Source organism: Cotesia typhae, unplaced genomic scaffold (assembly GCF_013202065.1).
Source record: "Cotesia typhae breed Kobodo isofemale line unplaced genomic scaffold, CoteBio_Ctyphae scaffold_121, whole genome shotgun sequence".
Classification (NCBI taxonomy): Eukaryota; Metazoa; Arthropoda; class Insecta; order Hymenoptera; family Braconidae; genus Cotesia; species Cotesia typhae.
In genome coordinates this window covers 2,708,461-2,725,361 of record NW_027423773.1, presented here as the reverse complement: position 1 = coordinate 2,725,361, position 16,901 = coordinate 2,708,461, and the positions used below count along the sequence as shown (strand labels likewise).

At 28.1% G+C, this 16,901-nt stretch overlaps 1 protein-coding gene across 3 annotated transcripts in view; it reads right to left on the bottom strand.

Annotated features, from left to right (window-relative positions):
* Nucleotides 1-1,517: 1,517 nt before the first annotated feature.
* Kn (EBF transcription factor knot) overlaps nucleotides 1,518-16,901 on the bottom strand; it is a 97,090-nt gene continuing 81,706 nt past the window's right edge. Inside the window, exons 7-14 of one of the 3 annotated variants that reach the window (XM_074252599.1) lie at nucleotides 12,943-13,024; nucleotides 10,109-10,241; nucleotides 6,711-6,865; nucleotides 6,519-6,645; nucleotides 5,337-5,495; nucleotides 5,166-5,231; nucleotides 4,749-5,039; nucleotides 1,518-3,186 (exon numbers count right to left, since the gene is read on the bottom strand). In XM_074252599.1, coding sequence (XP_074108700.1) covers nucleotides 3,038-3,186; nucleotides 4,749-5,039; nucleotides 5,166-5,231; nucleotides 5,337-5,495; nucleotides 6,519-6,645; nucleotides 6,711-6,865; nucleotides 10,109-10,241; nucleotides 12,943-13,024 — 1,162 coding nt within the window. In that variant the 3' untranslated portion in view covers nucleotides 1,518-3,037. Of the gene's footprint in view, nucleotides 3,187-4,748; nucleotides 5,054-5,165; nucleotides 5,496-6,518; nucleotides 6,646-6,710; nucleotides 6,866-10,108; nucleotides 10,242-12,942; nucleotides 13,025-16,901 lie in introns of those variants that run through there. The other 2 variants (XM_074252598.1, XM_074252600.1) reach the window with 2 other exon arrangements.

The window sequence follows — 16,901 nt, the reverse complement described above, 5'->3', positions numbered from 1 at the left end:
CTCTTAATATTTTTAAAAATATACGAAAAAGTTCCAAAAAAGACATTATTTAATTAAAAACAGTCTTTATTAATCTAACAGCTTTAATAACAAAGTTATAAAAATTCAAAAAAAAAAAAACTAACTTGAATTTTTTTTTAACAAGAAAAATTTTTAAAAAATACTTGAAATTAAAAATAAGGGCTTAAATTCTACAATTTTTTTTTTTTTTTCAATTCTTACTACAATATTTCAGGGTGTCTGCAAAAAAAAATAAATTTTAAACAAAACACTTTAATAAAGTATCGCGTTAGTTTTTTTGATAACAAACAGAAATATAAATTATAATTTAAAAATAAACCTCTTTTAGTTTTTTAGTTTTCTACTTTTTTTATACCAATTTGTTGCATACAGTTATCAAAGATACTCTTTTTTACACTATAACAATATTTACAAGTAATTTACAATTTACAATAAGTTAAATTTAGATACTTATCGTTAATTATTTATATATTTATACCTAAAACTTACAAATATCCGTGTTTCCACCAATTTTTTTTTTTCAAAAAAATTATAGAAATTCATTTATTGATTATGAATAGACGATATGTTTTTTTTTTGTCTCCTTTTCTTATCGACAGAACATCTCTTTGACAATTTTAATAGAAAAATTATAAATCAAAAAATAATGACCTGAAAAAAATTGATTTTGAATTTCTATAATAAATTTTGTAGAATTTTTTTTAAGTATGAAATAAAAATTATTTGAATTGTGGTATACATTAGTTATTAAGTAGTGTAAGGCGACTAGGTTTAAGGTCAACGTGCAAGTCGCAGGCAAGTTAAAATGCTATAGCTTTTTATGTCCCTTTATACGACGTAGAGGATCCGAGGGCATAACGCCTCCCATAAACTTTCGTAAAATTATTAAATTATTTCAGCTTATAATTTTTCAACTTTTCTGACTGTTTAATCTTAAAAAGACAAAAGTAGGATTAGAAAAAATTATTTTAACTCACGAGCTTATTTTTTTGTCGTAAATAATTAATTAAAGGTAATCATTGTCAACGCATTTTTTTTTTAAATTTGATTTTTGCTTCTAAGGTGATTTATTAAAATTTTTTTTTTTTTTTAATTCAGTTAAAAAATTTTTATAATTAAATGTCATCAATTCCACATTTATAACTTTTTATATTATTTCTTGCCTCAAAAAAAATTTTTTTGAACTAAGATTTAAAAAAATAATTTCTTTAAAATTTTCTTGCAATAAAAGACAATTTGATTAACTTTTCTAAAATTTAGAATAAAAAATTATATAAAATATGATCGGATAAAATTTTGACATAATCAAATTAAGTAAACTAATAGTTCACCGTAAAAACTTAAAATTTATAGGATATAAAACGAAATTTTCCTAAAATTTTATCAAGATAAAATTCAATAAAGCTGAGGCAAGATTTGCAAAAAAAAAAATATTTTTTTAGATTTAGCTTTTAATATATTTTAATTGAATAAAAATCTCTTCAACAGATCCCGTGTAAAAAAAATTGTCTTAAAAAAGTCGTTTGTTTAAGATCTTAAACGTGACACAAACCAAGACTACATTTTGAGACTCTTTCAAGATGCTAAAATAAAATTCCGAGAGCAGATTTTTGAAATTTGTTATAAAAATTAAATCTTAGAAATTTTTTAGACGACTTTACGAGTTTTTAACTGCAACATTTTTGATGACGCTCTTTTTAAATTGAATTTGAAATTGTTGAAAAATTATTATTCGATAATTTTAAGACTTATTTAATACGCTCTGTTTTAATGTTTCGGGACTCTGCCACTGTGAGCTCCTCGTGCAAAAAAAATTCTGATTCAAAATGAATTTTTAAGATTGAAATTCATATTTTGACACAAATATAGATTAGTTTTGAGATCAATCCAAATTTGAAATTGATTTGTAAATAGAAATTAGCACGCCTGTAGAAATTTCGATCGTGCTTTGAAATATTAATAAAGATTTGAAAATATTTAGGATAAATTTTATCTATAAAATATTCATAAGTCTTTATAAAAATTTTTTTAAGACTATTTTAAGATCATTCTAAGACTAGTTAAAGACGCTCTATAATAATTTTCCTGAGCTCTGTCGTTGTGAGCTCATTTTAAAATAGTCTTAAAAATTTTTTTAAAAAGAGCGTACTCAAAAATGTTGTGGTTAAAAACTCGAAAAATCGTCTCGAAAATGTCCAAAAATTAATTTTTATAATAAATTTCAAAAATCTGCTCTCGGAATTTTTTTTTGCGTCTTAAAAGTCTTAAAATAGTTTTGGTTTGTGTCATGTTTAAAATCTTGAACAAACGACTTTTATAATTCGATTTTTTCTTCACACGAGATATTAAATAATGTACTTTAGATATTGATCGTTATTTCATTTATCATTGTAGGTATTAATGCAATTAAATGAAATCTTGTAAAATTTATTTTTGACATTTAAAATTACAGTGAGTACATTAAGATCAGTCAAATGTATAATCGAATAGAATAAGATTTAACATTACATAAATACAATGTCAATTATTAACATGATAATTACAGGCATAAGTTTTTAATGAAATTAGTTACATAGAAATGAGTTTAATGTAATCTATTTTGATATTTAAGTTCTTTATTCCTACTTATATTACATTAAAATTTAATCAATTATAAAAAAATAAATACTAAAAAAAAAATAAGTAGATGTACATAAATCAAAAACTATTTTCACCGTTTATTTAGTCAGTTTTTTCACGTAACTTTCACAATAATAGCATAAGCGACAGCTATATTGCATGTAATCATCATTCTCTATCATTACGAAATTAGATTATCACCACCGTTATAACTAAAATCATCACATACGTAAATCATTAATTCATTAGTTAATGATCGCAAACGTTGTTTGGTCTCATTTAGAATTGAGTTTTCTCATGTAAAAATTCAGTAAGCCTAATTCTTCACAGTTCTTGTAATGAAAATGATGATAACAATATACATAGAGTGCGTGGTCATGAACATACGCGAAACAATTTACTGAGCAGCTGTGGCAAGGTGGTGTTGTGTGGACCAATGTGGTGATGAAACTGAAACAGTTGTGGCTGGTTGTCTGACTACGGGGGCAAATGCACTCCCACCTCCTACATCACCAGACGAATAGAAAATTCCATATTGTTCGTGCGCTGAAATTATTAAGATTATAATTATGTAATCATTCAAAATGGAAAAATTTTTTATAAGAAAGGATCATTTTTATTTATATAACTTTAAAAAAAAATTTTTTTTTCACATTTTTCGAAAGTACATAAATCTAAAAGTACGGTGTTAAATTTTGTAAGTAATCGGACCACTGTCACTATATTATTTTACGATGTTTATGTGGATGTTCGAGTGGAAAAAAACCAAATTTTTCAATCGGCTGAAGGGATTTAAGGGATACACAGAAAGAAGAAGATTACACTGGATAACATTCCAGATTATACTCAGTGACATCTGTAGTAGAAAAAAATTTTAGATAGTAGCTAGTATAATCCAAATTATACTGAGTGATATCTGGATTATACTCATTGTAATCTCCTATTTCCTTCAGTAAAATCTCAGATTATACTGCGTAAGATTCCACTGGATATAATGCGAGATTGTATCCTGTAGAATTTGGATTATACTCAGTAGAATCTGGGATTATACCCAGTGATATCTGCACCATTTTCTTTCTAGCACCTACACAAGAAGTGCTGTTATCAAGTTTTGAATTATAGTCAATCATTAGTATATTCAACATTAAAAAAATTGCGCAAGCGCAAGCGCTAGAAAAAAAATTGTGGAGATACTACTGGATATAATCCAAGGGTGTACTGAGTATAATCCAAATTCTACAGGATACAATCTTGGATTATATCCAGTGGAATCTTACGTGGCATAATCTGAGATTTTACTGGGGGAAATGGGAGTTTACACTGAGTATAATCCAGATGTCACTCAGTATAATCTGGATTGTAATAGCTGCTATCTGAAATTTTTTTTTCACTACAGATATCACTGAATTTAATCTGGAATGTTATCCAGTGTAATCTTGTTCTTTCTGTGTAGGTAAGACTTTGTTTTTTTTTTTTTTTTTTTAATTAAAAAAACTTTAAACGGGTTCATCTTAGAAGTATGCAGGTCTGGTATGTCGTTAGTTAATTTTTGTGTCTCCATCATTGACATCCGCGATTTCAAAATTTATTTTAACTTGATAAAATATAAGTTAATGATTATTTAGTTATTCTAGACTATAAATAATCTAAAATAATTTTAAACAATGCAATTACTTAAAAAAACCATTGAGAAATCTGAATTTGAAAATAAGGTCTTTCTTAACGATATTGTTAAGAAATTACAAACGTATAAGAAGTTTTAGCCTACTTAAAATAATGAAATTTTTGTGCGGTTAATAGTTTATACTTTGGAATTACATTAACAGATTTCAATAATGAAGTAATAAAATTTAATAAGATGTTAATAATAGGGGCTTTTACCTTATGGTAAAAATTCATACACCTATTTGTGAATTTTTACCATGTTACATGATTTTTATTCTAAAGCTGACATAGTCAAAATTACAATGTCTGTAGAAATAATTACTACCTCAAAAAATCGCAATATAAAAAATATTAAAAATAAAAATTTCTTTTCTCTGTGTATAAAATTTGGTCCCATTTTACCCCTTACAATCTCGAACGAAGTATTTAAAAATAAAACTTACGAGAAGTGTAGAAGGCTGGACTGATAGTGTATGGATTAACCACAGCTGAATAACTTCCACTAGTTGTATGACTGTGTGGTGTACTAGGAGTACTTCCACAAAAGCTACTACCACCGGGAGCTTCACCACCTCCACCGCTGTTGCTTATCATTCCTCTTGGACTTGCCCTACTATTTTGTCGATATGTGTCAATACTACCACCTACGCTGCCGCTACTGCTACTACTGCTGCTGCTACTACTACTTCCTCCTCTTTCAACACCACTAGCCCCCGTGCTTCCAGTATTTCCGTCTAAAAATAGAAACCTGCCCGGTCAGAGATGAATTCACATGAGTATCCCATGGCACTTTATCCGATAATTTTTTATAAACACTTAGAAAAAAACAAAAGCAAAAAAAAAGTGTCTGATCAACATACCGTCGGTCCATTTTGCTGTACTGCTACTACCATTTTCTTGCTGTTGTACAGTGACTGCCAATTGACCTGTATAAGAATTAAAAGATGTATTGGCAGAGCTCGATGTCGGCGGTACAGGTACATGGTTTGACCCTGGACTTCTTGGCGCCCCACCACTGATTCCTGAATTACCTGTTGTTGTTGTTCTCGGCATGTTGTACAGAGCTTCCGCCAAATCAGCAGCTCGTTTAAGGATTATTTCTTTTGGCAATTTTTCGGGATCTCCCGGGTGTCTTGGAATTAATTTTTGCAGTCTATCGAATCCGTATGCTATGGTTGGCTCATTTAGCGCTAGATATTCATCAACAATAGTATTTTATTAAGATCATTTGGAAAACATATTTATTTGCGAACTGAGAGAACAGTTTATTTAAATCAAATGGAATCGTTTATCTATATACATAAATATATGTGAGACTTTCTAGAGATATAGTCACTCATCACGATATCTCTGGAACTATAAGACCTAGAGACTTGAAATTTGGCAGGAAAATTCCCTTCGCCGAGTAGAGGTCAACTAAGAACGGATTTTACGAAATTCCACCCACAAGGGGGGTCGCGGGGGCGTTAACAATGAAAAATTCCCGTTTTTAAACTATAGCTTCTATCGACTTCAAATTTGGTAGGAATCTTCTGTAAGAGATGTAGAAATAATCTGTCAATGAATTTTACGATATCTCACCTCACAGAGGGTTGCGGGGGTAGGTATTAACAATGAAAATTTTTAATTTCCAAGCTATAGCTCCTATAGACTCCAAATTTAATAGAAGTCGTCTACATGTGATACAAAAATGATCTAAGAACGGATTTTACACCGAATTACCTCCAATAAAGATCGCGGGGGTGGGTGTTAACAATAAAAAATCTTAATTTTTTAAATATAGCTTCAAAAAGCTGCAAATTTAGTAAGGATCTTTTATTTGTCATGTAGAGATCATCTCAATACGGATTTCAATAAATTCTACTTCCGATTTGATGAAATGTGGAACATGTGCAAGTCAAAATAATACTCCAATTGAATTTCAAGTCTATATCTATAACTACAATTCTATAAAGTGCCCAGCGGAACGGGCGGGCAACAGCTAGTCATAGATAAATCTTTTATTTAAATACCACCAATTAGTACTTATTTTACACAAATAAATTAATTTATTTTAGACAAAGATATGGTTTATTCAGTGTATTTATTTCAATAATATAGTCATTCTTTTAGAGTTAACAAATCTATGTAGAAGCGGGAAAAATATTTTAAATAAATTTACGAATTCAAGTCAAACAAGCTGTTCTCTTAGTGTGCCTATTAAATCTACTTACAAACATAATTAAACCGTCCAGGCGAACCTTTACAAAATTGTTTACTTTTATACGACAACGTCACTTCGACCACACCAGGAGTTTGCCGAGGTGGCGTTTGAACTTTTATAGCATGGTCCGTTATTAGCTGTAGTGAACAGAAATACGATTTATCAAAACTTATTAAAAAAATTTTTATTTATTTTTATTCACCTCACTCCAAACTAGCATAGATCCAAAGACCACTTGTAAGCCGTCGAAGAAATGTTCGCCGATTATGATTACCGTTGATCCACCTGAAGTCCAACCTTCACTTGGAGATATTGCTTTTATACAGGGAGTTTGCAATGGTAATGCTGGGTATAAACCTGGTATATAACATACAATATCATAAATCATTAATTAATGTCATATTTATAGTCAGAGTTTTGATTTTTTATAAATTTATTTTCTGGCTCCAATTTGCAACAAAATTATCCAGCAAAAATTTTTAAAGTCGACTTTTTTTTTTTTTTTATTTGTTTATTTTAAAGTCGCATAAACTTCTAAGGTCATGAGCGACTGCGGTTGGATAGAAGGTAAACTTTTGAGATTAGAATTCGTTTTATTTTTTGGGCTGAGCAGAATAATACACTTAAATATTGAAAATATTCATCGGCGTACGCCGGACTCGAACCCGGTCCAATGCTTTGGTAAGCAAGGGCCAGACTCGATAGGCTACTGCACGCCTTTAATATAATTTATTTAGAATAAAAAAATCATTTATTAAACTGTAATAAATAATAATAATATTGATGGGTAAAAAATCTTTTTTTCTTCCAAATAAATGACTAAAAATTCTGTTACTAAATCAGTTTATAGTACTCCGTACTAAATTCTTCTATCAGTGCATGTAAGGCAAGCAATAAAACAATCGATCTCAAGAAAATCTGTATTGTAACATTATAAATCGGTTTTGTAAAAAAAATTTTTTTTCAATTGAATAGATGTTGATATTTTCACACAATTCATTTTTAAATTAAAATGTTTTATTACACGATTTTGAAGGGTGGAAAACACGTGAATTAAAATATTCTATTTATCTCGGTCCTTGTTATTCATTATTTATGACAACATCAATGTGCAAACAAAGGAAATTTTTGATACTGTTTTACGAAAAAATGGAAATTTTCGTTAAATTCCTTAATTGGTTTGTTCGATTATTTTTTCGACATGGAATAATTTATGATACACAGAAAAAAAAATGTTCTTGAATCAAGTATATAATATTGAGACTTTGCTTGGAGACAACGTTACTTTTTTTACTTTTCTTGCTTTTCTATACTGTCTTTTATTATCATTTCCATTACTGTTTGATCACTATTATTATTACTATGTATTAATTTGTATGTAAGGCCCTTAGAGAGCTAAAGCTTCAGGGTCTAAAAATTTTGATAAATAAATAAATAAATATTTAAAAACTTGACATTCTTGATTTAAGAAAATTTTTCTTGATTTTTGGAAATTTTACTTGATTCAAGAATTTTTCTCTTAAATCAAGTTAATTTTTTTTTTCTGTGTATTTGCAAGATCGAACAGAAGACAACCTCTTAATGATCCGTTAATTTGAGTGTTCAAAAGATTTGAAATAACCGTAATGGTGGTTAGTGGCAGTAATGACATCTGAAGATATAAACTCAATAACAATGAGACAGGTTTTTATTCCGAGTTTCAAGCCCGCGCGTGACTGTAAGGGAGTGGAACGGAAGACATCTTAAAGATAGCTTACACTTAGCATTCACGAACCATCTCGCGAAATTTTAGGAAGAGGTTGAGGGGCGGTCGACAATTCTACATCCCTGTCTTGGTATGCTGGTTTCTCAGACAAAGTACTAAATAAAAACGTTTGTTGATGCACAGGGCAACAAAATTTGGAAAAAAAAAAGCAATTTACTTTTTTTAATCTTGGAGAAAAAAAAATGGTCGATTGTTAAAATATTTTTTTGTACTATAAAATTTAGACTATTTTAACCATCAGAGCCAGTGTCACCCTAGAACTAACAACGATTTTCATTGATTTATATCTTGTTTTAGTAGCGCACACCAAGAAGAGGCGTATAAGCATTGTACTAAAGGGGATGAGCAATATCAGTCGTTTGTATGCGTAACCTACAACAAACTTGGCTGGATTGCTTTACGACTTCTTATACCTTACTTTTTTATATATCTACATTTATGTGTGTGTTTTTTGTTATTTAAATTATTATTCATTTTTATACACTTTGGTGATAACACAGATCAAAAATAACGAGATTAATTTTGGAATTTGCTATAAATCAATAAAAGAAATTTAGATCAGTGCACTGAAAAAAAAATTAATTTGAATCAAGAAAAAAATTCTTAAACCAAGAAAATAATTTTGAAGAGTTTCATTGTTTTTATTCAAGGCCAAAAATTCTTGAATCAAGAAAAATTTATTAGTTTAAGAATTTTTTTACTCAAATCAAGAAGATGAAATTCTTCAAAATTATTTACTTGATTCAGGTTAATTTTTTTTTCTGTGTGATTGTTAAATAGTAGGAGTATAACAGCGATGAAAAATTTACTAATCTTAAGTTCTTTTGATGCTACTCTTTTTTAAAAATTTTGAAAGGTGCACTGCCAGAAAAATGAATTGTAACAAATATAAAGATATAGTTTTCTGAACTTTTTTTTGTAGTTACTCGAACTATGCATTAGTTTAAGTGACTAAATAGTTATATCGACTATATTTCAATAAATGTTTTTCTGTTATCGTGTTAAATAAAAAATTATTGGGTGAAAGGACGTTACGGACGTTATATCAGTAGCTTAACTGGAAGAGCCCTAGGTGCGTAACCAAAAGATCCAGGTTCGATCCCCGGTCCAGGTTGTCCGAATTTTTCTTTCTATTTTCTGAGTTAAAGTTAATCGAGATGATTATTAAGCTGATATTTAGCTGAAAATAGTTTAAGTAACTATCTAGTGGGGTTTATCATAATAAATAATTTTAAGTATAAGAACAGTCAATGAAATGAATATTGACTATTAAGTAAATGAACTCTACGCTCATTGAAATTATTCTTACGATCGTTTTACATGACAAACCAATCGGTTAACAATTAATTTTAATAGTTCCCAGTATTAGTGCTGTATGACATGAAACGTACCAATCGTTGATATTTATGTTCTTTAATCACGTATTTATTTTCATAAACTACCTAAATTAGAATTCGTAAACATAATTTAAAAATAAAATTATCAAGGTGGACCTAGTCAAGCTATAAACGCACTTTAGATAGCAATAAATAAAAATCATTGATGATATTTTAATAAAAATTCACATTTTATTTGTTTTATCGCTTGAACTTGGTTATCAGATTGCATAATCACCTTTGTAATGCATCATACAGTCTGCGGTGCAGTAAATCAATTCTGCAAACATACCGAAATGAATTGTCATTATAAACTTAGCTGGAGTAAATAAAATTTACGGAATAGATTGTTAAATTCTGGAATAATTTGCGTAGTAGAACGGTGAGATTTATTATTATATTTACTTTTATAATTGATGAAACACGCGAATAAATATGAGATAATTTATATAAACTTACTATTGTACTCTCCGTGATCGCTTGGATCCAACCGCTTAGCTCTCCGCCCATGTTTACTGTTATTGTGGACAAACATATTATCCGAAACAGCAAGAAGTGGACCGTCTACTCCCACTTGTGTTGAAATGATGACCTAAAAATAAAATTTTTAGTCTTTTATTAAATAAATTATTAATTTCGATATTAGAGTCGTAATAAATAATTAATAGGAGAAAAAATGTTTTTTTTTTTTTTTTTTTTTTTTAATTTCATGAGAAACAAAAGTAAAAAAAAAAAAGTTTAATACAATGAACTTTCCGAGAAGGGGAAAATAAAATTTTAATTTGCAACTTTTGGCAATAAGCAATTCCGGAAGAGATTCGAAAGTACGCGGTAAATATTTTAATTCAGCTGGTACTTTTTATGGCCTTGTATATTTGAAAGGACGCGGTACATGAAAAAAGTTGACACTCATTTTTTTTGCATACTTTTTTAATACTTTATTTTATTTCAGGCATTTAACGGTACTTAGTGATTCATTTAAAGTCAATTTTATTTTCTAAATCAAATCATTAATCAATCATTTAGCTTAAATGCTTCTTAAAATGTACACAAAAGCGCTACATAAAAGATTAAGGATGGAAAAAATGGAAAAAAAAGAGTGGTGATTATTCCATGCACTGAGCTAATTGCTGGCTTTTAAATTACACAAGTTTCCTGGCATACTAATAATGCTGCTATTGCCAATACTCGAAAAAAGACTTATTTTACAGAAGAATCTTAACTTGCATATTTATTTTTGTCTTAACAGAAACAATCTTGTTTTTTGCTTTGATTAAATTGCGCTAATTTTTTAGGTGAACAATTTTAATCAATATTTTGCTATGAAATAGAGAAAATGACATGTTTCTTTATAAAAGCTTGATTTTTTCAAAATTAATTACTTTCTTCATTAAATTCATTAATCCCTATGATTTTAATATATTTATTAAAATAATTCACTGAAAAAAAAATTATTATTCCTATCAGTACACAAAGCATTATCGAAGGAGTTTTCTTATGGTAAAAAATACGTATTGTAATTATCAAAATACCAGTATAAGGTACCGGCGGGTAATAAGGCCAAGCTAAGGGAGATTTTGAAAAAAATCGAAAATATTGCATTTAATTATTGCAATGTATCATTAATTTTTAAATTAATACATTAGCCATAAAATATAATGGAGTAATGGTAATTTTCACCATAAACAAACATAAAATTAAATTTTTTAAAAAACCTTGCGAATAGGCCTTATTTTACTACGGTAGGGTAATAAGGCCTGCGGGTTATACATCCTGGAAATAGTTATATTATACTTGATAAAATTGGTATTAGAGATCAATCATCACTTAAATTGAGCAACAATACTTTTTAAGATGTTGATAAAAATTAGAACAATGATTTTAAATTATTAAATATAAAATTATAAAAAATGTTTACCATTTACTCAAGTCGTTTTTTAGGAATTCTTCTGCGCTACTTTAGCATATTTAGGATGATGAAATATAGAAGACAAGGAACGTTGTATCGGGACTCTATAAACTTGTAGCGACATTTCTATGCTAGACGCTTCTACTAGAGAAGTCTTTAGCGGAAGCGGTTATTTTAAATAACATTTCTATCACTTAGGCCTTATTACCTGTGGGTACCTCAGTTCTCAGAGCAATATCGAATTTAGTTTGAGATCTATACTCAAAGCAGTAATAATATAGAAAATTCCTAGTTTTCCCGCCTATGTTATCTTGTTTATATTGATGTCCATTGTATTTATAATATACCTTCACAAAAGAAATTTTAACAATTTATCACAAGCAATTATAATTCTTTATACAACTTTAAAACTAAAATGTTTTATTACACTAATAAATAATTTCAATTTTTATAAATATGAATACTTAAAAAAAAATAAAATTATGCCTATAAAGAGAGGTTATAGTAATTTTGACTATAGTAAATTGAAGTACTGTGATAAACAGTATACACTGATAGAAAATTTATGTTGACTCAAGAGATATTTTCTTGATCTAAGAATTTATTTTGTAAGACAAATGATTATTTTGCTTTAAGAATTTCTTGTCTTGATTTAGATTTTCTTGGCTTAAGAGCTATATTATCTTCAATCGATACATTTAGTTTTTCAACCGAAATAACATTATCGTTTAAAAAACTTAAAATAATTCATCAAAGTATATTTCAAAAACTAAATAGTCTTTAATTGTTGTACCGAAAAAAAATTATTTCTTGGAAATAAGTAAATGAATGACTCAAAAAAAAGCCATTCTTAACACAAGTCGGTAACATCTTGAATCAATGTTATCACCTATCTTGAACCAAGAGACAAAAATTCTTGAAAGAAATATATCTATATCTAGTTTCAAAAGTTCAAATTTTCAAGAAAAAAAATTTCTTGAATCAAGATTGTTTTTCTATCAGCGTAGGTATACTTTTGAGCAGTATATGTATAGTACTGAGCAAAATACCGCGTATTGTTAGTAGAACAATACTAATTTTTTTTTCTCAGCATCAGAAATATTGTGAGAAAAAAAATACTTTTTTTAACAATCATTATTTTTCATGGCAGGAAGTTAAAAATACTCGGATGGGTAATTTGCTTTAGCTTTGCTAAATTAAGTAGAAATGAGGTCATCCTATTTCTTTGTTCAAATCACTTCTTATACCGATGATTTTAATCAGATCTAAATTTATCGGATTGGAGTCGCCGGATGTAATTTGATCGACGTAGATGGAAGGTAAGACAGTAAAGAGGCAAAGTTGATAAAATAAAAGATTAGCGATAAAAAGTGAAATAACTAACCTGAAATCGTCGCATATCTCTCGGATTTCCAGCATTTTTGAGACAATTTTGGTTACACTTGAGGAAGAACTTGAGAAAGAACCTGGAAAGCAAAGAAAAAACAATCATTGTACGTGGTTAGTTTTAACAGACTGTTGTTGAAAAAGTTAAATGGTTGACAATGTGTTTAACGCTCTTCAGCACGAAGCAAAACTTAATTAGAGAAGACGAGAGGTGCTAGCGGCTGGAAAGCTTGCGTTGAATACTGCATAAGCCAATTGGAGCCCCCGGTGCCGCCACTACCTCCATCGCTACTCTCTACCTGTCTGTATTATTCAGCATTTCTCTAGATTAAAACCTGCCGCTATACCCTCATACCTATTCGACCTTTAGGACTGAACAAGCGTTCCACGGTTCTCTACAAACTCCATTACAAGTATTTAGCAATGTCCTACATTATAGGCTAGTTAGTTTTTAAGCGCTACTTTTTCATTCTTAATTGGAGATTTCTGTTTAACCCTTTATCAGTGCTTTAATATATATTATCTCAATGAGATTTCGACAAAATTTAAAGGAAATTAAATAAATTATTGATAGTTTAAAATGCGTAAAAGCTTGAAGATTTAAAAAAAAAATTTATTTGGAAATTTGATACTGAACTGAGAAAAAATATTTCTTTTGAAAAAAATTGGCTTTGTAACAAGACATAAATTTTTTTAAAACTTTAAACAATTTTATTTCTCAGCTTAAGAAAATTTTAAATAATTTTATTTAATAAAAATTTTTCTCAGGAAATTTTTTGTTGAAAAAAAAAATTTTTAGATTTGGGAAAAAAAAACAATTTTGGATTAAAATTAGCAAATTTTCAATCAGTCGCTATTTTTTTTTTAAATAAAAATTTTCAAAATTCCATACGTGCGACGATATGGAATTCCATAACGCGTTCCCCCTTAAAAAATACAAATTTTTCTTACGGTAATTTTTTTGTCGTAAAAAAATTTTTTTTTTGATTTGGAAAAAAACGATTTTAAAAAGACAACTTGCTAATTTTATTCCAAAATTGTTTTTTTTTTCCTAAATCTAACTTTTTTTTTTAACTACAAAGTTACTGAGAAAAATTTTTGTTAAATAAAATTGATTAAAATTTTCAACAAATTATTTTTTTATAAAAAAATTGCTTCTTCATGTACAAAAAAAAATTTGTTCTCATTAAGATTCGTTATTTTTAATATTTACACAAAATTTTTTTGGAAAAAAAATAATTTTAGATCGACAACTTGCAAAGTTTAATCCAAAAACTTTTTTTAACTTAATCTAAAAACCTTTTTTCCACACGAATGTTAATTTGATAAAAATTTATATTTTTTCAGTTAAAAAATAAAATTGTTCAAAATGTTAAACAAGTTAAGTAATTAATTTTTCAAAATAAATTTTTTTTTTAGCTTATAATAATTTTTGATTCAATAAAAATTATGAAAACTTTTGTATAAATTCACAAAATAGTCAGAATAAAATTTCAATTATTTATTTATTCATTTCCTTTAGATAAATCTCAACGGCCTGATGTCCAATAACAAAGATGGCCAATAATTATGAAAAACTTTCAATTTCCTCAACTTAAATTCAAAAAATAAGGTTTCAATTTTGCAAAGTATTAAGTTGCATTCAGAATAATTTCGTTTATTCTGCAATAGCAAAAAAAGTTAAGATTTTATCTAACATCTAGCAGAATACACTGAAAAGATAAGTATAAATAGTACGTCTATATTCGGTCTATTGTATACTGACTTATCAAAACGAATGATCACTCCAGTAGACTATACGTACATCTTTTTTTGGTCTTCTGTCAATACTTTTCGTTATATAGTTAGTGTGTCAATATAAACATATGTTTATGTACTCAAGTACATAAAAAAAAAAAAAAAAAAAAAAGAGGATCGAAAATTTTGTATTCTACAAATAAGATCAAAAATTTGATCATTTTATTTTGAAATTTCTGGATAAGAAAATATTTTTTTCCTCAAATATTCTGGAACTCATAAAAATAAATATTCTAGCATATAAAAAAAAAAATGTCACTGCAAAACATCAGAGGCATTGGCTGTTGTTAGGGCGAGCTAATAGATTGTATTACCTAGGTGATTCAAATGTGAACAGAATTTTATTCTCGAAATAGGGTGATATCTATCAATGGTACACTGAATCGGTTCGCGAAGCGAGCGTTAGTTTCTTAGAGGGTCTAAACTCGATTCCGTGTCAGTAGTCTATTAGATTTTTTCCCTTTAAAGCTTTATGTCTCGCTAGCACTAGATCTCCGCAGAAATTTAGTTATTTCAAGTGTGCAGTCGTAGTTTTAGTTTTAAAACTTTTTTAGAATGAGTTTTGAACGTAATTTGAACACTTGTATGACGTTTTGTCGTCATAAAAATTTACTTACTTACTATAAAATAAATAGTTATTCATTTTATATACGGCGAAAAAAAAAAGGGATTTTTTCTATGTTGACATACTAATTTAATACGAATTTTTCCAATATTAACATAGGAATTTTTCCAATGGTAACATGGGAATTTTTTTTTATTAACATGATAGAAATATCCATGTGACATAGGAAAAATTCATTTATGACATGAAAAAAATTTTTTTCTCAACTGAAAAAAAATAGAAATAAAAAAAACACCATTTTGAAATTTTTAGGATATTTGTAGAAAATGTCAAAGTTTCATATGAAAGAAAGAAAAAATAAATTAAAAATGTTTATCATCGAGAAATTCGGAGTTTTTTCGGAAAATCTAAAAAATAACGATGAAGATATGTTTGAATAATTTTTTTCTATTTTTTCTCAAAAAGAACATTCAATAAAAAAAATTTTGAAAAAAAAAACGTCCCGATAAATCTATTTTTGAAAAAGTTATGGCAATTTAAGCCACACCGTCCATAATCTGATGGATTTTTAATTTTTTCGAAATGTAAAGCAAAATTTGAAAAAAATTTCCTCGAATTTTTTTATCACAAACCGACTGTATATCACTGTTTTACTTTTAAATTATCTGAAATAGCTCGAATGAGAAAATTGTTATGTAAATTTGTAATTATTAAATTAAGTTACATAAATTTTAGTGATAAATGTATTTTTCTTATGTCACATGGATATTTTTATCATGTTAGCAAAGAAAAAATTCCCATGTTAACATTGGAACAATTCCTATGTTGACATTAGAAAAATAGGAAAAATCCCTATGTTTTTTTCGCCGTGTATGATACTAGTAACTGCAACCTGCAGAAAAATAATTTCATTTGATCAAAAAATGAAGTATGAATATGCAAATTTTTTTTATTTAAGTAAAAATTCTGTTCTGTATATTTCTTCACGCATAATTAAAATATTCGATGTACGGTCCAGCCGAAAATAACAATAACTATTGCTATCTATATAATTAAATTGTTCAATTATGGATCTACAAAAAAAAAAAAACAGATATTTTAAGCGTGTTCGCATACAAAAAAAAGTCGAACATGTAGCAATCGCTAATTGGTACACGAGTGCAAACAAACCGTAGGGTGTGCGTGCAAGCAGAGTAGATGATTTATTGCTCGCAAGGTTTGATTGAATTGGTTCGACTTTCTATTTACCCTAAACGTGTATATTCCGCGTGTACAACCCTTATCGATAAAATTCAACGCTGCTAAAACATCTGATCCGTGTATGAGTTTAGTTTTAATATTTTTTTTTTGTATTAATTTAAAGCGAAGTTCTTTTCAATTCTGTTAATTTAGAATATCCATTATTGAGATTGTCAAAAGATTTTTTTTCGAATATTGTTCTAGTCATATATTTTGTATTGTTACGGCGCGAATTTCGTGAAATGTATCTTTTTTCTGGCTCAACCCGTCACAGTACTTCGGAAAATACCTTTGATTCCAAAGTCTACCCATACATATATATACTGCTGTTTTATATCTATCGATTTTCAGTACAC